The sequence below is a fragment of the Chlamydotis macqueenii genome, chromosome 3, assembly GCF_036417535.1.
Source record: "Chlamydotis macqueenii isolate bChlMac1 chromosome 3, bChlMac1.mat, whole genome shotgun sequence".
Classification (NCBI taxonomy): domain Eukaryota; kingdom Metazoa; phylum Chordata; class Aves; order Otidiformes; family Otididae; genus Chlamydotis; species Chlamydotis macqueenii.
In genome coordinates, this window is record NC_141558.1 from 111,723,438 (window position 1) to 111,745,027 (window position 21,590).

The following is a 21,590-nucleotide window of genomic DNA, read 5'->3' on the forward strand; positions in this document are numbered from 1 at the left end:
TTTTGTTGACAATGCGTGAACATACTTCATTATTATAACTTAATTATTTTTAAAAGAACGCTGTTTACCTTGGGGGGGACACCCACTGAACACTTACTGCCATGTTTTTCAGAGCTTTTCTTGACAGCTCCTTGCTTCCTATGAATAGAGGGAGGGGCACCAACAATAGAGTGCTCGCTCATTAAAGGGTGCAGTCTGAGCAAAACTCACCAAACCCATTAAGTAAATGAAAAAGCAGGAGATACCTCTGTATTTTCTGTGCTACTTGCATATGCCGTTTGCCCATACTCAACGTATCTATCTGCAGTTTGGGAGGCCTAGTAGAAGTCTTGCATCTCATCTGAGAAAACAAGGCAGTTTAAGCTGATGTGGCTGTTGCTCTTCAGTTCTTGTAACCCAAGACAGACACAGACTTTTTTTTTTTTTTTATTCCCCCAAGTTACACTCACTTTCTTTCCCTTTTCCCAGTGGGTCTATGTTATCTTTGGGGTGAGACAAGTGCAAGGAAAACCCAAGGTGCAGAGTTTATTTTCTGTACCTGAGCAGTTTTTCCTGTTCCCCACCTCAGGGTAGTTCTTTGCTTTCAGATGTGATTCTGTTAACTGAGCAAGACTAAAAGAAAAATAGTAACAATGTAATTTAATCACCATTTTTAAATAATATGACCATAGCATTGTTTTGGTCACTTGCTTTAAAAGGCTTTACTGTGTTGCTTGCTAGAGGAATAGCAGTTTTAGCAGTAGAACCTCATTATTTTTTTGATTGTGTTTTTAAAAACTGGAACTATGATCTTTCTGCCCCCATATAGGTTCATATCTTATGGTAAAAAAAGAAAACTTTTTAAAAAGGCTCATTCTGTAGTTTTTGTTAAAACTTAATTACTGAAATGTGATGACTTATTAACTGTGAGCACTTACTGAAGTCGAATTATACTTTTCAAAACAAAAATGCCTTCCAAAATTCTTCCCTGTTTATATGTACTTGAGAACTGAAAAGTTCAATGATGCAGAACTGACTTATCATGGGTAGCTGTTAGTGAAGTTGAACTGTAATTGTAATATGAAGCTTTGAGTGTGATGGGTGAAATTCTTCATTTCCGTTTCAAGTCTGTAGGATGGTTAACATTGTAATTACAGTAGTTATAGAAGCCCAAGCAATGCTGCATGTTTAAAGCTATCATGCCGGCTAACCTAAAATACTTCTGGCACAGAATGATCCCATGTTGTTCATTTACAAACTTCCTTTTCCATTTTTTCCCTGTAGCAACTTTGAAGTCCATGGTCTTTGTGAAAAACAGCTTTTCTTGTGTAATTTTTTTTTAATACTAAGTTTGGGGCTGAAACAGCATGTTTTGACGATTAATAAATTACATTAAATTGACAGATTGGATCTGTAAGGGGAGAGACCATTTGGACAGAGAAATCTCACTGTGACTGGGAAGCCCCTAGAGTGACCCAAGTGCACACATATATGGTCTGCCTATGTCCCTACCTGCTGTACATCTCCTCTGGGTTTGTTCACACCCTAGTATATGGACCTTTTCCTACTCTTCCCTTTCATTTTTCTGCTTTAGTCCTTTTGTGTATGTACATGTGCAAGCATGAGTACATACTTTTATGTCCGTACATACATGCAGGCAATTCCTCTTCTCTCCAGTGCCACATATTCATGCATACCTAAGGAGACTGAGGGAAAACCTTACCGCTGACTACAACTACCTTATCAGAGGATGCACAGAAGATGGGACTAAACTCTTCTAAGAGATGCATTGTGATAGGCTGAGAGGCAACAGACACAAGATGGAATACAAGAAATTCCAGTTAGATATTAGGAAATTTTTTCTTGCCATAAGGGTGGTTAAATACTGTAATAGGTTGCCCAGGGCGGTTCTGGGAGTCTCCATCCTTGCAGGTCTTCAAGACTTGACTGAACATGGCCCTGAGCAACCTGATCTAATTAAACAAGAGTGGACTAGACGGATTCTGGAGGTCTCTTCCAACATAAATTGTTGTTTTAAGGATTCTCATGTGCTGCATACACAAGTAGAGGTAGGGTGTGAGTGGATGGATGCAGTTGATCAGTATGTGTTAAGTGTGTGAGTCTGTACCCAGAATGTTTGGAGAATGGTTGCATGAAAAGTCTGGCAGCAAGCTGAACATTTCCCACTACAACTGGACATGAAACTCCATTGATTAAATGGATTGTCTGTTTTAGGATAAGTTGTTTATAGAACTTTTGTGCAATTACATTTGTTTATGTGATGATATACATAATGTATTATTGTCCCAGATTTCTATAGAAAAGGAGAGGCCCAATCTGAGTAGACTGAGAGCTGTTCGTGAATGAGCATGTACCCATGCTCGTATCTTGGCTTGAACAGACCACTGCGATGAAAACCCAGCACTAGCCAGAAAGTGCTGTTACTGTGATTGCACAAGCACACTGCACGTACGTAAAAAGGCGTTAGCATCGTGCACTCAGATACCATGGGACGTGTTTGCCCTGGTACCTAAGCCTTGAGTGCAGTGCGTTATGGACGCTGCGCTCTATGTAAACCAGGTAGTGGGAGCGGTTTGGCTGTAGAAACTTTATAGTGCAATTAAATATGCTGGTTTTTTCATATGGTTTTTGCAGCCCTTGCTGAGCTTCAAGTTGCTGTAACAACAGTGCCACTGGTGCTTAGCTGTCTTTTTCTGTAGCTGAGCACTTCCATGACTGCAGTGTACAGCTTATTTTGGGAAAAATACAGTGAGGTTTGTTGCAGTAGTTTAGAGTACACAGGCAGGGCTTCCGATGTGGAGTTCTTGATTTATAATTTACTTCCTATTTAATCATGCCTAGAAATACTATGGCAGAGAGGCTTAAAGGAACATTCAGGCCAAGTTTATTAATGATACTGAAATAGCTAAGTGATTTACCTTTCAGCTTAAACATCTGAAAAGTGGGATACTATTTATCTGCTTTGAAATCCTATATTTATGTCATTACTTATCAGTAATACACATGCTTCAATATTGTTTTCTTTCTTCCTTCTTATATATTGTGTAGGTCCTAATGTAATTGAAACTTCTGTAGCAAGAACTGACTTAAATAACAGCCTAAAGGTAAGAATTAATAAATATTGTTGGATTACATGAATGGCTTTATTTGATGTCAGTAATGTTAAACATTCCCCTCCTTCCCCCATATGATTTTAAGTATTTAATTTTTTACTGGAAAACTTATTGGACACATGGTGCTTTCCAGTTTGAAACTGAATGTGCAGTGTTGTTTCTAGTCTCTTACTTTCGTGAGCAGGTAAGGTAAAGAATTCTATGATGTTTCTGAGAAAGTCACACCTGAGTTTTGATAGGATTCCCTGGTGAGTTTGTGTAGGAGATTCTTGTAGGGGGTCCAGAAATAGAAACTGAGACCATAAACTGAAAACCAATGCTCTCAGTGGCAAGTAATGATAAACCTCTTGTGGCCTTCTTTTCTATCAGCTGGGAAGCCATATTTCTTTTTCTTGTTAACTATTCACTGTCACGTGAATCAAGTGATCTGGCTTTCTAACATGAACCTTCACATTAATTTTTTTGAAAGCTTTCATATTTTGTTTCTCAGTTTTTTGCATTTTTATTTCTGTCTATTTCTTTGCTGACAACCTAATATCTAAAGTAATTTCTGTGAAAGTGCTAAAAAGGTTTTGTTGTTTAATTTTGACCTTTTTTTAAGTAAATTTTCTTTAAATACATGGGAACATTTATTTTTGGCTTTTATCTATTAGTCACCTATATATGTTTGGATTGGTACTATATTATAGGTAAATTTTTTTTAAAAACCAGTCTTTTTTATCAAATAAGAAAAGTCTTTCTTGCGCATAGGTTTTATCTGTTAATGATGTCTTCCATGCTTTTGAAATGAATGTAGGATTTTTAGGAAGCATAGTGAAAAAATAGTTGTTGTTTTCATCATTATAGCTGAAGAGGTTTAAAACTGTGTAGCAGATGAGGGGTCACAAACTTGACTTTTGATGTAAAGTACTAGAAATGACTTTTTATTTTCAGACTAGGTCTTAGGATTTTGTTTTTCGTATCTGAATTTTTCTTGTTTTATTGCTACTGCTTTTATGTGCTTTAAGTAGTCATACCTTTCCTTCCCTCAGTGGTGTGCAAAATATGTGTGCTGTTTAAGCTACTTCTCTGGAAGATTTCTGTTTCAGCTGCTTATCATACTGTCCACACAAATATTGTCACAAACATAATTAATATGCTTTTCGTCATTGTAACTACAGATATATCATGTAACAGAGCAATAGCTGGTGCTAACCTTGTGGATTTTTTCACAGCTGAAGCCATTTAATTTAAGTTCACCACCACTGTCTACTTACAATCAGCAGCTGTGGCTGACCTGCGTAGTTGAGTTGGATCAGCACGATGGTGAGAATCTTACCTAATTCTCAGGAAACTGCTATAGCAACCTCTATATTGTATATTAGATCTTTAATTTCATCTGTCATATACATGATCCTGTTACTTTCTGGCTATGGTTGGTGCGTTTTTCCTCTGACACAGTTCCTCCCCTTCCATGCTGTGTCTCCAATAAAGACACGGACAGCACTGATCTTGAGAACAGGAAGCAACAGGTGTATGGGACAAGTTGTTTGTTATTTCTGTGAAAGCAGCAGTATCTAGAGAATCTGTATCTCTCTTCCTTCATTTTGTGGGGAATTAGATGTGTACATTGTAATTATACTGTTTTTTCAGTAAAACTTCCCTGTAAATATGTGAGAAATGCTTTTTTAGTAGTAGTGTTAATCTGCCAAGATTCAGTACAGGGCATTTGTGACTTACTGCCTAAGTATATAAATAAAAAGTTTAGTGTTTTTTTTATTAATATACTGAACCCCTACTCCAGTAAAGTATAACTGAATAACTTTGAGTAATCGTTGGATATGTGTTTTAAACTCTATTTGGAACTCTACTTGAGATTTCATTTCTGCATGTATCTTAGTGTTCTCTCTTTTAATTACAGTATCCTTCAAAAAGAATGTTTCTATGACAGTCAAATTACTTGGAGTGGTGAAGGATGGAAGCACACCGTATGTTAATAACCAAGTTCACAGTCGAATGAGATTACTCAGTTGTGCACAAGTATGTGCCTGCTTAAAGAAAACTCTGTCTGATGCAGTACATTTTCTTTCAATCTATTTGTGTACATGTTACATTACATTGCAAATGAGAATGTATCTTGTTAAGCACATCTCAGGAAAGACTCTGGAGGATAGTTTCATTTATAATTGCAACTTAGCTAGTAATGTTGAGCAAGATACCCACCTATCTCTGTTTTTCTGTTTCATTCTATGACTTGTGTCTATCACCCCTTAAAGACCCCTCTTTCCTGTTAGAGTAGCTCTCTGCCAGCAAAGCAGTGTGTGCTGCTTAGTCTCCTAAACAGATGTAGCAGCACTGAAGACAGGAATATTATACTAGAAGACTGGATATAGGACTCCAGAGGAGAGAAAAGTTCTCCCCCAACACCTAGCAGAGAGTCTGGCTGAAATCAGCTGGCATCTGTGACCAAATTTCTTGCCACCTGTGAAGAAATGTTTAAGATTTTGAGTTTCTACTATAATTCTCACTGAAATTTTTAAGCTTAGAGATATCCAAAACAGCTTCCCCAGATGCAAGTCCTTTAGGAAGGGCATAGCTGAAGTTTCTTATGATAAGCATATAGAGTAGATAAAATGTTTTATTTTTATATATATACATATATATATATATATATATATGAATCCTGCAGAAATTAATGAACAGTGTTCCATTAGATCTAATTGCACATGGCCAAGAGAGCAATATGCTTGGGTTTTCTTTTTCCTCCTGTTAACTTTCAGAAATGAGTTAGTACAAGATAGCCCCATCACACAAGCCGATGACCTCGAGCTTGTCTGACAGAGTTATTCGGAGCTATCCTGGTGCTGCAAGCAGTTGGTTTTGTCAGCTTAAGTTGAAAGCTAGCCTTGTTTATCAGCTGAACCTTTGATCCTGCTGACTGACTTTATCGGTTTCTTCTGCTTTGTCTGGTATCTTTCAAGAAATTCTCCATCTCTGGGTCTTGTTTGAGTCTTATTCTGACTGATCAAGATTGGTAAGGCATATAATAAATAACATCAATACGTAGGCATTTAGAAATAAATTCTCCAACCTGTATTAACAGTGCATTTTCTGGAATAAATTGAAGGCTTTTATGTACTGTTCTTCACTGTATATGTTCACAGAAATGCAGTGAAATCATTGTTGCTCACCTTGGCTACCTGAACTACACTCAATACAACATATTTGTTAGCTTTGAAGATCTAAATAAGTTAACATACACCATCCAGAATATTACTTTCACAGTAAGTATAAAGTTTTATGCTAGCAAAAGAAATCTCTTTAATTACTAATGCTGTAGAAGACTGTTTTAACTGTAATTAAAAAGCTATCTCACTTTTTAAGATACATGTAAAATGCATCATAATTAATTTTTCTGTCACTACTAAAGTCAGAACTGTTATAGCATTTGCTGTTGATAAAGACCAACTTTTTCAACTCTGAAAGGAAAAATTTTTCTTTCAGAACTACTAATGCTGTTTTCTGCAACGGGTAATTTTAGTCTAATTCCTGGGAGACATTTTTTAACAGTAGGCGGGCTACACTAAAACATCCAGTTTTCTCGATTTGCTTTGTTGATTCTCTAAAGCATGCTACCTTTTTCAGCCTTTCCAGTAGGTGTACCTGAATTAGCAAAATTTTTCCAGAGTTTACAAAAGCGTGGTCTAGAAAGATTTAACAAACTGAAAGAAAAATTAAGATTTTTAATTTTTTTTTTTTTTTTTACTGTGCTTATGAGGAAGGGAAAAATGTTTATTCAGCTAAAATAAGAAGGCTAATAAAATAATTCACTAAATTAATACCTAGTGAAATAATTCGCTCAGTTCATGGCGCTGAAGATTGCTTATAAAACAGTTACATCACCAGTGTGTGCTGTTTGGTTCCAGAAATAAATTTAGAAAGATTTGCATTGGGAGAAATGGAACTAAACCAAATTTATAATACAAGTTACTATGGTATATTCCACCTGTATGCAACATTTGGTATGTCAGAGCAGGTAGCAAGCAAAAATCTTGTTGTAAAGCAAAAGTGGTTTTATATACTAAATGAACTTCTTGAATATTAATATTTGTATATTCTAATGCATAAAGCACATAATTTAAAATAGGGTCTAAGGGAAAAAACCCAGCAAATTCACAAACCCTTTGCTTAGTTACAGGTTTCAAGCAGGACAAAGTGTTGGAGGATACATAGTTGTACAGTTTATCATCTTGCTTTGCAGGCTGCTGACTTGTGTGCAAAACCAAAAAAAAAAACCCAAACCCAGAGCCCTGCTTTCCCACAGCAACTCAAATTGTCAATTTATTTCTTGTTACAACGGTTCATGGTGATCTCAGTTGAAATCATAGATTGCTTTTTATATAATGAGATTCTCTACCTATGATTTTCATTCTACGTTTACACTTTAAGAAGACAAAACAGAGGTTGATAAATTTAATTCATTGAAAGGTAAAGCTTCTTGTTCAGATGGGCAGAGCATGTATTGCTCCAGGGAGCTTACATTTCAAAAGTGGCTTTGAAAGAGAAGCATGCCAGGTATGAGGTAAATTGTCAACAGAGCAGAGTTTATGCAAACTGACATGTTATAATTAATATTTGTGCCCTTATGCTAATTAGAGGAGAAGAAGGAGCTTTTTCTCCTTAACCTATGAAAAAAGAAGATCTTTATTTCTCAGTAGCTCATTTATTCTTCCCTTACTTGATTTTCTTTTTTTCCATTTCTGAAACAAGAGAATAAGCTTTAAGAAAACAAACCAATTACAGGAAGCATGACTGTACCTTATAAACCTTATAAAGTCAATTTCTGCATTTGACCTTGGTAATAAAGAACAACATACTGGATTTACTTAATTATTAGCATTCAAACTTTGAATGAAAGTGCAATATAAATCTATGAAGAATATCCTTTTTGTCCTGAGAAGTACTTTAATGTGACAGCACACTGAGTATGTTACAATGTGGCAGAGTAAAAAAGAAGCAAGGATATTAGGCTGCTTTGGTTGTCTTTTCAACGGATGGTGTTATGGGTATGAATTTATCTTCATCTTTCCATGGTGACATGGTGAAATTTGGTTATAAATTTACACTTTTGAAAGCCAGAGAGCTTTTCCGTATCTGCAGAAAATGCTAATTGTTTTTGTCGTATGTACCCTGTCAAAACATTGTTTATTGGGCTGTTTTTCTTCTTTTTTCTTGTAGTGGAAAACCTACAATCCAACTTTTTCACAAGTGGAAATATGGTTCCGATTTGTCTTTGTAGTTCTTACTTTTATGGTCACGGTAAGATTTTGTTTCAGTTTTCCTCGAGTACGCTGTGTAGGCAGCTGATAACACTGCTCTGTAATGCTGTGTTTAGTAACTTAACCCCAGGTAGCAGAGATGAGATATCACTGAGTGGGTGTAAAAAATGTTCCTAAAATACTTATGTAATTGCTGCTTTTATGTTCTTACAAGTGGTTTGAAGGGACATTAAGAAAATAGGGTAAATGGGGAAACTTAAACAAAGGAAATTGTGGTTGGATGCTAGGAAAAAAAAAATCTTTTTTGCAGGGCAGGTAGGCTCAGATATTGGAATAGGATAACCAAAGTGTGGAGACTCTGTCTCTGAAAATGAGCAAAACTTAGTTGAATATTACCTTGATCTAACCTTAAAGCCATCACTGCCTTGAGTGTGAGAATGGGCTAGATGACCTCCAGAGGTCTCTTACAACCTAAATTATGCTACAGTTTAGATTATCTCTCCCCTCCAACTTGGTTTGGACCCTGGAAAAGAAGTGTTTGGAAAAAAAAAAATCTGCCATAAAATCTAAAATGCAGAATTTTCAGAGTAAGGACACTAAAGCACTGAACACTTGCATAGCATTTTTCGCACAGAGATGATGTCACTCAGCAGGTAACTGTGAATGTGATATGGAGTCTGTTTTTTTTAAAAAGTGAGTTTAAGTGGAAGCTGTTGGTAGTGTGTGACCAGTAATTAGGCAACATTTTTTCATACATTGTTGATTTACGAGGTGCTAGCTGGTTTCCTTCTCAGTTTGCTTGAGAGATTAAGTAACTTGCATTGGGGCAAGCCGGCAAACCTGAAGCAGAAGTAGAAGCTAGGAGATATGGCTACAATGTTTTACAATGTTCTAAATGGCAAAGATCTCATAAAGTAGCCTTTGCAACGTGCTGTGTTCTCTCTTTACTCTGGTAAAACCATTAAGGCTGTATTCCTTCCTTACAAATTGTTGTTGTTGTTTTATAGTGTCTGTTTGCACATTCTCTGCGGAAATTCTCCATGAGGGACTGGGGTATTGAACAGAAATGGATGTCTATCCTCCTTCCCCTCCTGCTACTTTACAATGGTACTTGTACCCTGGAATTTTTAGGAAAGGAACTTTGGGGGGCGGGGGGAGGAAAAAAAAAAGAGAGAGAGAAGGCAATTTCATCCTGAACTTACAAGCAGTTGTTTATAAGGCTTCAGAAAACTAATTTAAAAAACCAACAAACAAACAAACAACTAATTTTTTTTTAAGTGTATTGAATTCAAGGGCATAATGAGTAGGAGGATTTCATTCTTCTCAGTCATGTGAACGTCAACTATTTGTTTAAAGCTCTGATTGGAATAGGTGACTGCAACCATACTGAACCTTTCATATAGCGACATGTAATTGCAATTTCTGTGTTTGTCTGCTAAGTCTTACGTCTTCTTTTTTCAGATCTTCATGCTTTAGTTAAAGATTTAGGCTACTTTAATCTGGTAAACCACATCAAATTCTAGTACGCTCTGTCAGTACCAATATTTGCCTTTCAGTCATTCTGTGATAGTTTTTTAAGTCGCCACCAAGAACAGTGGTTTAGTAGAAAGTGTAATGAAACCTGAAATCTTCTAGAATTGTTGACAACCATTTCAGATTATTTCTACTGCACAGAGGATTGCTGCTGGAAGCACCATTTTCTTTGTAAATTACTTTAAGATACAGCAAACTTCAATTTAATTTACTGGTGCAATTTGAAAAATCTAGGGGTTTTTGTTCCTCTAAAGATATATTCTGCTTTACTTTTCATAATGGAAGAGATTGTGCTTTTACCCCTCTGTTTAACTATTTTTTCTTATTTTGTTATAGATCCATTTTTCCCCCTTTCTTTTCTGGTGAACAGCTGGTTTCCTGGAATGCTGGATGATCTATTCCAGTCACTGTTTCTGTGTGCATTGTTGTTGTTCTGGCTTTGTGTCTACCACGGTATAAGAGTACAGGTAAGGGTGCAACATTGTCTGCTACTTACTAAGAAGGCACTACTTACTTTTTCAGTTCTCTCAAAAGGCAACAAATGAAAACCAAATGAAACCAAATTTTTAAAAGACATTCATTTTATTCTTAAAGTACAAAGTGATACATGAAGCTTCAGAGTTGAAATTATTTGTGGTAAAGTAGACTGTCTTGAGGCTACCTCATGCCTAGATAAGATAGATGCCTAGACAGTCCACATGAAACTATTGCAAGAGAGTCTTCAGAATCATGATGCCATTATGCTTTGTTCTTGCTTGAAGGGTCTTGTTGTTGTATATGGTCGTTGATTGTTTTTTAAACCACTTTAAAATACTGCTTAAGATAAATATGAATTCTGGAGCATAGTTTCAGTGTCAGTAAAATACATGAGACCTTATAAATAGGGTGCTTCAAATCTAATGCGTCTTATTAACATGAATGATTATACAAATGTATGTCTTTTGTAATCATCTGTGAAGGTTAAAAATACAGAAGGCGAGCCTCTTAATCTAGTTCATGTTGAACAAAACAATGATGATCGTTATTTTATTCTGTCAAGAATGAATGAAATCTCAAATGTGGGTTCACTCCTTCACCACACTATTGTTTTCTCAATAGGGGGAAAGGAAGTGCTTAACTTTCTATCTGCCCAAATTCTTTATTGTTGGACTATTGTGGCTGGCCTCTGTTACATTGGGAATATGGCAAACGTAAGTAATTAAAAATTTAGTGCAAAAGTAATGAGCTGAGAGTGTTCAAGAATGAGAAGATTGTTTGTAGTTAGTGGTGTCTGTTTCTTAATGCTCTGATTGTGATATAGGAATGGAATACAAATTCTTACATCTTTCTATTTTGCGAATTGTGACTGATTTGCAAACAGAATTTCCCATGGATGATCTAGTAGTACATAATTGTATAAATCAGAGTGATATCTAGAAATCACTACTTTGTCAATATATTATGGCTCCCTACAATACTCTTCCTAGCACTATGTCCCAATTAGCTTTTAGTATTTGAAGGAACAGTTTTTTCTGTAGTTAACTATTACATAGCTTGACCAAACTGCCTCAACTTTAGATTTAGATTGGACATAAGGAAGAAATTTTTTACAATGATGGTGGTGAAACATTGGAACAGGTTGCCCAGAGAGGTGGTGGATGCCCCATCCCTGGAAACATTTACGGTCATGCTGGAGGATGGGGCTCGCAGCAACATGATCTCATTGAAGATGTCCCTGCTCCTTGCAGGGAAGTTGGACTAGATGGCCTTTAAAGGTCCCTTCCAACCCAAACCATTCTATGATGTAATGTAAATTGTCATGACTCCATTGGGATCAATTGCATTGCACCAATTTATACAGCCAAAACCTTTAGTTATAAACTCTTTTCTTTGTTAGTAGGTTTCTTGGTCAGTATGGCTTTTTGACTTTGTCTTTTGTAATGGTGTTAAGTACCACTTTTTCATTTTGAATCTTTTCTAGTGTTAATGAAGTACAGGATCCTACATATCAATACAGGGTTGACACAGGTAATTTCCAGGTACGTCAGAAATGTTTTCTTGCTATTAAATTGTCAGGTGCAGTTAGGAAATTCAAGGAGTGGGGGTTTGCTCTTCTACTAAAATCTGTAACACAGTTTAGGAAATAGCAAATGCTGGTCAGATGGTCTTATTCTGACTAGGGTACTTTTAATTTTGCTTTAGATCATGCACAGGCTATATTGAGCTCCATTCCAATTAGAAGAGTAAAGTGTCTTGCAAATCTGAAGACTCAACACCACAAGTTTAGTCACAGACTCATGAGTGTTGGGATTGAAAGAATATTTTTTAAGCCTCTTATTAAATCAGATCCTGACAACATCCTCTGTCCTAGTAAATGTCAGACTTTCTTGTGGAAAAGGAAGATCTGATTTATATTGGTCCTTGTGTTGTCAGGAACTGAGTTTTTAGAAAATGGTTGAGATTCAGCTCACTGTGAACTCAGTGAACAAAATGATGACTTCTGTTAAACATCCTTTCTTTATATTCCCCCAAAACCTGCCTTGATGTATAGCCATCCTCATTTTGTACTTCCCTTCACGAGCTTACTTTCCCTGAGTAAATGGACCATTCTATGTTGTGCTTTGGGAAATAATGGTTTCTACTGAGGGAAGAAGAAATAGACCAAATCTCATTAAATAATAAAACCTAGCACTCTTTTTATAGGGAATGAAAATCTTCTTCCTTGTGGTGGCAACCACATACATTCTCTACCTTTTGTTCCTGATAGTGAGGGCATGCTCAGAACTTCGTAACATGCCTTATGTTGGTAAGGAATTTTTCTTTTGATTCTTCCCCAAACAGGCATTTGGGGGTAAACATTTGCTAATAACAACTTTTCTCAATCTTTTTCAGATCTCAGGTTAAAATTCTTGACTGCATTAACCTTTGTAGTGCTTGTCATTAGGTAAGGCTTTTCAAAGTACATTCTCAATACTGCACCTTTTATAAACTTTTTTTCAGGGCTTTGAATACATTTTGTTGATAATAAAATTGTCAATGAAACTGAGGAATATCTTTTGATATGATTGTTATGGCAAGCATTTCTTAATTTTTTAACCCTTCTTGAGGCTTTTAAAGCTAACTTCATATTATTTCCATTACCACAGCAATACACTGCAAGATTTAGAGGTTCACTTAGCAGGGACGTTTTCTGTACTGCTGAGTGGTCTGCAGTGCACCATTCACCTCTGGGAGCTTTGTAAGCTTCACTTAGTCAAAGCAGAAGTTTAGAATTAGTTTCTTAGATTATTGTTAATATCTGTCTCCCACACTCCAATCAGTTATTTCAAATTACAATACAAGTTGACTCTTGTATTGTCTGTAGTGGATGAAATCTGAGGGAAATAGACCATGGGGTTGTTGTTTTTTTTTTTCCAGCTTTACTCAGTTGGCTGCTGACTTGTAATCAGAAAAGAATCATTGTTGATTTGGAACTATGAAAGCAAATGTGTCTTAAAATAAATGGCCAGCATGTTAATGTAATTATTTTCTCATCTACTTTTCTATCAAGCTACCATTTCAATTTTGCAGTTTAAAGACACAGTACACCTCCATGCTTTGACTTTTTTCCGCAGCATTGTTATACTCTATCTACGCTTTGGAGCACAAGTTCTGCAGGACAACTTTGTTGCTGAGCTGTCGACTCATTATCAGAATTATATCCTTGTGTTGTAGTACTGCTCAAGTAGGAATGTTTATCTGTTTTCATGCAGAAGGTACCTAAAAATGGTGTACCTAATGACTGAGACCTTTGACTTCTAGGTGGGCTTTTGAAGTACGGTTTGTTTTGATTGAGGTTTCATGTCAGCGTTTTGCAATGGCTGTTTGTAAAGATTATGAGCTGAGCCAGTTTCAGTCTAATTTGTTTACATCACGTAAATCACAACTGCATTTGATACTTTTCCAAAGGAACAAAGGCCTAGATATGCATGTATTAATTTTAACAATTTATTGTGACAAATTTGGCTATATTTGCTGCATGAATTCAGTTTGCTGTATACCTATCAGTATAGGTGTATATATGGGGCGTACCAAAATATTTGAGAAATTAATAGTTTAGAAGTCACTGAAAATGTGTGGCCATTCATGCTTTCAGACTTTAGAAAGGTAATCATTCTTTCCATTGAAACAGCTTCTGTGTGGTTTGGGTCTTGTTTCCAAAGTTAATATGAATGGAGCTATATTGAGCAATATCCTTGACACTTACTACCAGCAGAATTCTTATCATTTTATGGTTTATTGAACTTTTATCTCTACACATTAGCCTTCGTGTATTCCCCCTCAAAGAATGCACTATATGGTAAGTGTACGCAATTATCTGTCCAACTTAGATGCCAAGAGCTGGCATATTAGCAGAAACTGTGTAAAGTCTTTGTATTTCGCTTGTCTCATTACTGTTTCAATTTGCTTTGAGTTAACATGAGCGGAAGCTGCACTGCTCCTGAGCAAATTAGTACTGGCAGTAGGAAGGAACCCATAAAATGTATACAGCTGATTAGCTAGCCTTGAATTCTTATGCACTTAGATCAAGCTTGAAGTCAATATGATGTTTGCATAGAGTGCACTAACTCTTGCACTGACTCACAGAAAATCTTTAAGGAGCAACAATACTTCATTTGTACTTTATTTTACCAATAAGGTTAATACATTGGCGTGCTGGCAAACTGGACTCTGAAATAGGTAACATGCTGTTGGAAAAGTAGGAGTGAAGCTGGTCTCTAGCATGGGGGAATTTGGGGGAACTTGCTATGGGGAGAGGCCTGCACAGAGCCCGTGTAAAGGGAGATAAGGAACTGAATTGGTGGCACTTCTGTTTTTGCATTCCTACCTAGAGAATGTAATCTGACACATGATTATAAAACATTATCCTTCTCTAACAGATAAAAATTCTGTAAAATATATATTTATGAGTGCATTCTTTGCCTTAAGCATTGAGTTTAAAATACAGAACCATACGACAGCCCAGGCTGAAAGGGACCTGGAAAGATCATCTGGTCCAATCTTTCATGGGAGAGGGAGGCTAGATGAGATTATCTGGCACCCAGTCCAGTCACATCTTGCATGCTGAGAGGTATGCAGGGGGGACGCACTGAATAGCGGAGCTGGTCCTTTCTTTTTTAGAGTTGAGATGAATGGAACTGTTACAGAAAAATGCTGGTTTTTCCATTAAGACAAATGGCTGTGTGAGGATAAAGTTAAAAACTTGCTGTTGAGTTGCAAGAAGTATTAGTTTATAGAAGGGAGGAAGTAAAAAGCTGCCAGGAAAAAGATGTTTATGGCAAATTGCCGGATTTAATTTTACTTGCATATAATTACGAACTGTAGCTAAGCAGCACAGATTATGCAAGAAATGAAGGCCTTAAAACAAGGTAGAGGGAATTCTCGTAAATAGGCAATGGAAAGTATTTGCTTCCTTTCATCTTGCTGTAAATGTACAAGTCCTTCCTTCATCTGTTACGGGGATGTAAAATAACTGGCTAATCATTGGCTTTGCATACAAGGGATTACAACTTTAGTGAACTATATTTGTAGCTTAGAAATAACGAAGTAGCTAATGAAGTCTGCACTTTAAAAATATATATGAACTTTTGAATAATTAAGAATCATGAAATATGACTTAATTACTCTTACGTGCAGGTTGAAATTATATGACCTAGGAAACAGCACAAGGGAAGAAATCTGTTTATACAACATGGAAAATGTCTGTCTAAAAATAAGATGCGATAATTATGTCATCTCCTTAACTCTTAAGAACACAATGATGTTGTGGCTGAACGGTGAAGAACTTAAAGGAGAGAATTCCTGTTTGGATGTAGTTTTGTTCAATTGTAGTAGTGACTGTCTTGGAAGCTGGGTCTGTTGCTTCAGTGTTGGATTAGAAATACAGCCACATTTCTATATTTAATGCACTAAATTATCCCTTATTTGTGTTTTCCAGAATCACAGTTGAAAGACAATCCTGCTTTTTCTATGCTAAATGATTCAGATGATGATGTGATTTATGGGTAAGATTATAAAATACCTATGAAGAATTACTTTTGGTGTGTTATTTTTGTAATGTTCTTTTCCATAGTCATTAAGTGAAGGCTTTGTAGGTTGTTCATGAAAGTATTTTGCCTAAAGAACAGAAACATAGCTTTATTCTGAAATAGAAATGCAAGGAGAATGCATGTTATTTTATTTTTTCTTTTTTTTTTTGGTTTCTAAAAGGGATTTCCATGACACTGATGCAAACAGGTAAGAAGGTATTAGGATGCTGGTAGGTCACAGAGTGAAGGTAGCAAGAGCTGCGCAAGGGAAAGACTGTCTTTTAAATTGGGGAGGATTGCAGGAGTTAGCAAAGAGGCAGATGGTATGTAAATGCTGCAGAGAAGGACAATGGCTATTCTTAAGCGTCCATCACTTACTGAAATAAGAGTAATCAAATCTAGCAAGACTTCCTGGACTTGTGTGAGTTTATGTAATATGAGAATTATAATGGCACTTAAAACCCATCCAGGTCAGGTGTCTCTGTGCTAGACACTGAACAAACTCATTATCTGCCCTTGGTGTTTTCACCTCTTACCAAGGACACTGAAGGGGTTGGAACAGTGAGGATGGGGTTCATACTGCAGTAACCTGAGCAAGTCTGTGCTAGAGTAGCTACGTGCCTTGTCCGAGATAGCTTGCCTTTGTTTAGTTAGAGGAGTAGTGGTAGTGCCAGCTTGCTCCTATATTAATTCTTGTGAAGAGTGGCTTGTAGTTACTGGAATAACTTTACTTATGCATCATCCTCTGGAGAGAAGTCATATATATATTGTTCCTATCTCCAAAAAGGAAGGAGAACATATACCACCGTCTTACCCAAATAATAATTTGATGCCTTAATGTAGTTTAGAACTTTCTGGACTTATTTTGGAATTCCTATCTGAACACCATCTTCGGAATTTTTAATAAGTATCTGTTTCACAGGAGTGACTATGAAGAAATGCCACTTCAGAATGGCCAAGCTATTAGAGCCAAGTATAAAGAGGAGTCAGACAGTGATTGATTTTGATGCAGACTTGTTCAGCTGGAATTAAAACAATTCTGAAGTTTTCCTAGATGGACAACTTCTTTGGCTTCCTTACAGTCTGCTATCATCTGAACACCGACTCCCAGGAAGGACATCCTGCTTCTTTTTCTGTTTACAAAGTTAAAACTGAAAAAAAGAACACTTGAAAAGATTGTGGTGAAAACTTAAGAAACCAAAATTTGTACACGTCTTATAAAATTCCTGATAGCAGGATGTCTGCGGACTGAAATATTTAAGTCTATTTCCATTTAGAAGTGTCACTGATTATACGCTGATTTTAAAATTGCTTCCTTGCTGCTTGGTTTTGGTTCGGGTGCGTTTTTTTTTTTATAATTACGTACAGCATACTGTCATTCATCTGTTATGCTTGTGTTAGATCTGTTGTATTTTGTTGACTGCTGTATGAAGTGCCTCGTTTCCCTTTCAATTTTCTATCTTAGTCTTTTGAGCTGGAGGCAGGGAATGAAATGTTTTAGGGCTTTTTCTGTTCTTTTTTTCCTTTTTTTTTTTTAAATGCAAGAAAACACAAGCTTTCCATTCTTCCTTTGAAGAAGCGATATAGACTTAAGACGATTTAGACCATTTAAAAAATTCATTTAAATGAGTTTACCAGATTTTTAAGTGCAAGATATGTGCAAATAGTCAAGTTCTAGTGAGCCAAAATAGCCTCAGTGGTGCAAAATTATTTGTATAGTATATGTTTCATATCATACTTTATCACCACAATGGAAGAGTTTGTTTTGGTTTTTTGTTTTGTTTTTCTAAACAGGCCTTTCAAATGGAAATATTTAGGCATGAGCAAATCTCAGAAGGAAGCCAGTACTACTCTTTCTGGGTTTTTTGTATGCTGGAGGAGATTGTTACACTTAAAGAGAATAGAGTATGAAAATTTCATAGAGAATTGTCATTTCAGATTTCCAAACATTTCATTTTTAGAGGCTTTTTCTACATCAGAATTTTTCTTTAAGTTGTGTTAATAGATAGTTAATTTACACCCTAGGAACAATTGTGCTTGCTCCTGTATTGAAGGTGCATGAGAGTTAGCTTTTGAGCATGTCCTGTGCATAGTTCAACTTCTCTGGCATACTACAGTTGCCGCCTGTTCTGATCGGAACTTTTACTCGTACATTTTGTGATTATCTGTATTCCAGTCTGTGCTGGAACAGAGTTATATGGGAATTAACTATTCCTAGTACAATGCTGCTGCTCCTTCTCTGAAAGTTGGTTTTCCCCTACACCATTGTTCAGTTCTTTATTTAAGCAGATGCTGTTTGTTTCTAACTACTTTTGTTTTCAGGTACTTGACCTGTCAGAGAGTATCTTGTTTTTCCGTGGATTTGTAATTGTGATTTACTTTTGTAAAATTTCTCTGCCCTGCTGCTGTAGAAAAGACTCTCAGATGCACTGTTAATGTTATTTGGCAGAAAATGGTGCTGGCTTACACTAGGGAATTGTGCTCATCGTTGAACTAGTTTAAGTAGAAGAGTGCAATGAAGTCCTACTCGCTGAATCATATTGGGGGAAAAAGCAGATTTGTTCTGCTTTCATGCAACAACTGTTCTAGACCATTCCCATTGCAATAACCTCCTGGTAGCTCTTCAAGATCATGAAGTCACGCTTCACAGGATGGCAGTTTGCTTAGAGAGAGGACCAAAGGAACTGCTTCGTGTGCTTGCGTCCTTGCTGGCATAGAATAGTTCAGATGAAATCAGTGCTCTGCTAAAGACAAGTGTGGTAAGATACTCTGTGTGTGAGAGAGAGTGAGCTTTCTAAAATTATGTAGAGCTGTGAAATTTTTTGAGGGTATTTGAAATTTAAAACTTTCTGTACCAGGGATCATTTATTTGCTAGAAGCCAAAGCACTGCTGTGTGGCAAAAGCAAGGAAACTGCTGGTGAGGAGGGAAAAATCTTTTTCCTTTAATTTCTTAATTAATTTGTGTCAGTTTAGAAGAACATATAGGAAAACATTAAAGAAGTATTTTACGATGGTGGTAGGGTTTTTTTTTCCGTGAACTGTAATTAGCTGTACCTTCAGCACTTCCTTCTAGACTTTTTTTTTTTTTTTTTAACAACTACGGGACATGATCTTTGTATCCTAAAAGAGGAGAGCCTTTTCTCATTTTTACTATTCCCCAGGTGACTCTCTTGAGGCTTACAGCTGTTTGAATTGGCAGAGTCAGACTTGGGAGCCAGCTAGGCATCCTTTGCACACCCCAAAGCCTTCTGGCTTCTATTGGAGTAACAGTGGGTACGAGAATTAGGGCTTCAAAAACTGATGTTTACATGATCCTTACGTATTCAGATCTTTTGGCTCTGATCTTGTTTAATTCTATTCTAAATTGTTCTGAAGAGAGAAAATGTTTGATTTGACCAATGTGCAAAGTATACTAAGGTTTCTTATCACAGTCTGAACTGGTTGTTACAGTTAACCCTGAAATACAGTGTCATGCTTTGGGATTTTGTTAACTAAAGAAAATATTTTAAATGTAACTTGAATTATTTTTTTTCTAAGGTGTTCTCAGCCCATTTCACTTGCCATTTTGTTTGCACTAACTTTTCTACATCACTACATTCAAAGTGGAAATAGGAAAGCTGAGAATGGGAAATGTGTACTTCAAATAAGTATCTCACTACGAAAAGAGTGAGAAAATAGTTTCCTTGTCAATTTTTAGAGATTATATCTAAGCAACGTTTGCAATGCAAAATAGATTTGTATTTCGGAAGTGCTTGAGTGTGATGGTAAGCTTGGCTGAAGCACTGTTGAATCAAATTCAATATACAGTGAAAAGGCAAAAGAAGTGAAGCAGATGAGGCAGTGGTTTTTCTAGCAAGAACTCTCAGTTTCACTCCTCTTATTTCCACAACTGGAAAACAGAGACAGTATTTGAGGAATATTACAACGTGGACTGTAAACAGCTTGGGAGTAGGTGGCATAAATTCACCTCTGAGTAATGTATTGTAACCTAAGGGTGAAACACAAGAGATCTGCATTAAGAAACTAGCCTGGCTTGCCTTTCGTTACTGCTAAAGTAATGAAGTATTTCCATCACTAGCGGAACTGTATAAAATTAGAAAAGTATGCAAAAAGGCCCCACAGCAGTGTTCCTGCTCTGAAGGAGATGCCGCCTATCAAATAATTGCAAGACTTCCATGTACACAATGATCAAGAGGAACTTTTAAGAAATCAATAATCACTGAGTGTGAGCCATTCACAGCAACCACTTTCTATAGTGTTTACTTTAAAAATACCGTTGGTGTTGGAATTGGTCGGAAACTTTCCCAGGACTGGCAAAGAACAGGAAGCATAAGGCTTCACACCAGTAAGGAACAGCTACTGCAACAGGCCTGTGGTACTAACACCGGGGAAAATGGGAGGCTGGTTCCAGCTAGGAAAGACTTTGATCCGTTGTCTTTCTCTGAGCCAAACGACAACTTTGTATCCATAGTAACCTAATTTTTTCCCCCCATTTCATTTTGCTTATGCCAGTAATAACCTTTGCATTACTGTAAAACTTTTTTTAGACATTTGTAAATATGTAAAATGAAAATATGGAAAAATTGTGTACCAAAATGGTATAAAAAATGTGTAAGATAAATGCTCTGTTTAATGAGAAGCTGTAATTAAATGCTGCTTTGAGAAAGTGTGCATGAGGAGGTGTATTAAATATTCTGTGTCTACAAGTTGTGTTAATGACAGCAAATTATCCCTTTATGTCAGAAAACTTCATGCTAATATGGAATATGAAGGAAAATTAATATTTTACTTCAAGGAAAAGTTGGATATTGAGTTTCTTGGAAGAATTCATGTGCGTAATCATTGTTAAATATGTTCATAATAAAGTTTTATATCTTTATATTGTATCTATCTTGATTTTATTTTCCTTCTAGTGAATGGCCAAGTGCACAATTTTCATAACTTAACATATGTATTTTCTTACGCATATTTAGACTTGGTTTGTTGCATAAGGATGGGATCCAGGAGGCTCTGTTAGCACAGATTAACCAGGGAGTTATGGTTTGGGTTGGTATTTTGGGGGTTTTTTGCTTACCCTGTCTGGGTTTGAAGGTGGAAGGACAGGTTGCTAATTTTCCTAAGAAATATGCAAAGGGGAAATTGCATTCTCAAATGGCTTAACGGTGGCTTTGCAAAGCCTGCTGTGGTCATGCCGGCAGTAAAACTTCCCCTGGTGAATGTCAATGCCAGCTCCCTTTCTGCCAAATCTGCATGCTTCACCTCGGCAGCTGCCAGATGTCTCTGCCAGCAGGGCTGTCAGTTCGCCTACTGAACCTGCAATGATCCATCCTCTCAGCACATCCAGGAAGGGCTGCCCCACCTTCAACCCAGTAATTAAATGTTTAGAGATTATGAAGATGCTGATGTCATTCATCTCTTTCATGTAGCTCTGTATTTTCCAAGAGTCTGCTCATAGCTGGTAGACTGCAGAAGTGACCAGCATGTCACCCTCCGTTTGGGGTGATGACATTCCTTGTATAATCTTGAGGAGAGACTGAAATTTCATTGAGTGCCAAATAAAATGGCTGTAAATACCTCTGCGCAAATGGGTACTCAGCTTACTCCTGCTTTACTATCAGAGATGGCAGTACTCATTGAC

The 21,590-nt window shown here is 36.7% G+C and overlaps 1 protein-coding gene across 7 annotated transcripts in view; it reads left to right on the plus strand.

The window, feature by feature from the left end:
• Positions 1-20,831, plus strand: part of TMEM181 (transmembrane protein 181) — a 35,539-nt gene extending 14,708 nt beyond the window's left edge. For 5 of the 7 annotated variants that reach the window (XM_086743584.1, XM_086743591.1, XM_086743587.1 and 2 more), the window contains 16 exons: positions 3,049-3,104; positions 4,328-4,418; positions 5,014-5,132; positions 6,257-6,376; positions 8,331-8,411; positions 9,379-9,478; positions 10,241-10,371; positions 11,003-11,094; positions 11,865-11,922; positions 12,587-12,689; positions 12,776-12,827; positions 13,498-13,580; positions 14,133-14,222; positions 15,861-15,927; positions 16,133-16,159; positions 16,874-20,831. In XM_086743584.1, coding sequence (XP_086599710.1) covers positions 3,049-3,104; positions 4,328-4,418; positions 5,014-5,132; positions 6,257-6,376; positions 8,331-8,411; positions 9,379-9,478; positions 10,241-10,371; positions 11,003-11,094; positions 11,865-11,922; positions 12,587-12,689; positions 12,776-12,827; positions 13,498-13,580; positions 14,133-14,222; positions 15,861-15,927; positions 16,133-16,159; positions 16,874-16,952 — 1,349 coding nt within the window. In that variant the 3' untranslated portion in view covers positions 16,953-20,831. The remainder of the gene's footprint in view (positions 1-3,048; positions 3,105-4,327; positions 4,419-5,013; positions 5,133-6,256; positions 6,377-8,330; positions 8,412-9,378; positions 9,479-10,240; positions 10,372-11,002; positions 11,095-11,864; positions 11,923-12,586; positions 12,690-12,775; positions 12,828-13,497; positions 13,581-14,132; positions 14,223-15,860; positions 15,928-16,132; positions 16,160-16,873) is intronic. The other 2 variants (XM_086743585.1, XM_086743590.1) reach the window with 1 other exon arrangement.
• Positions 20,832-21,590: the final 759 nt, after the last annotated feature.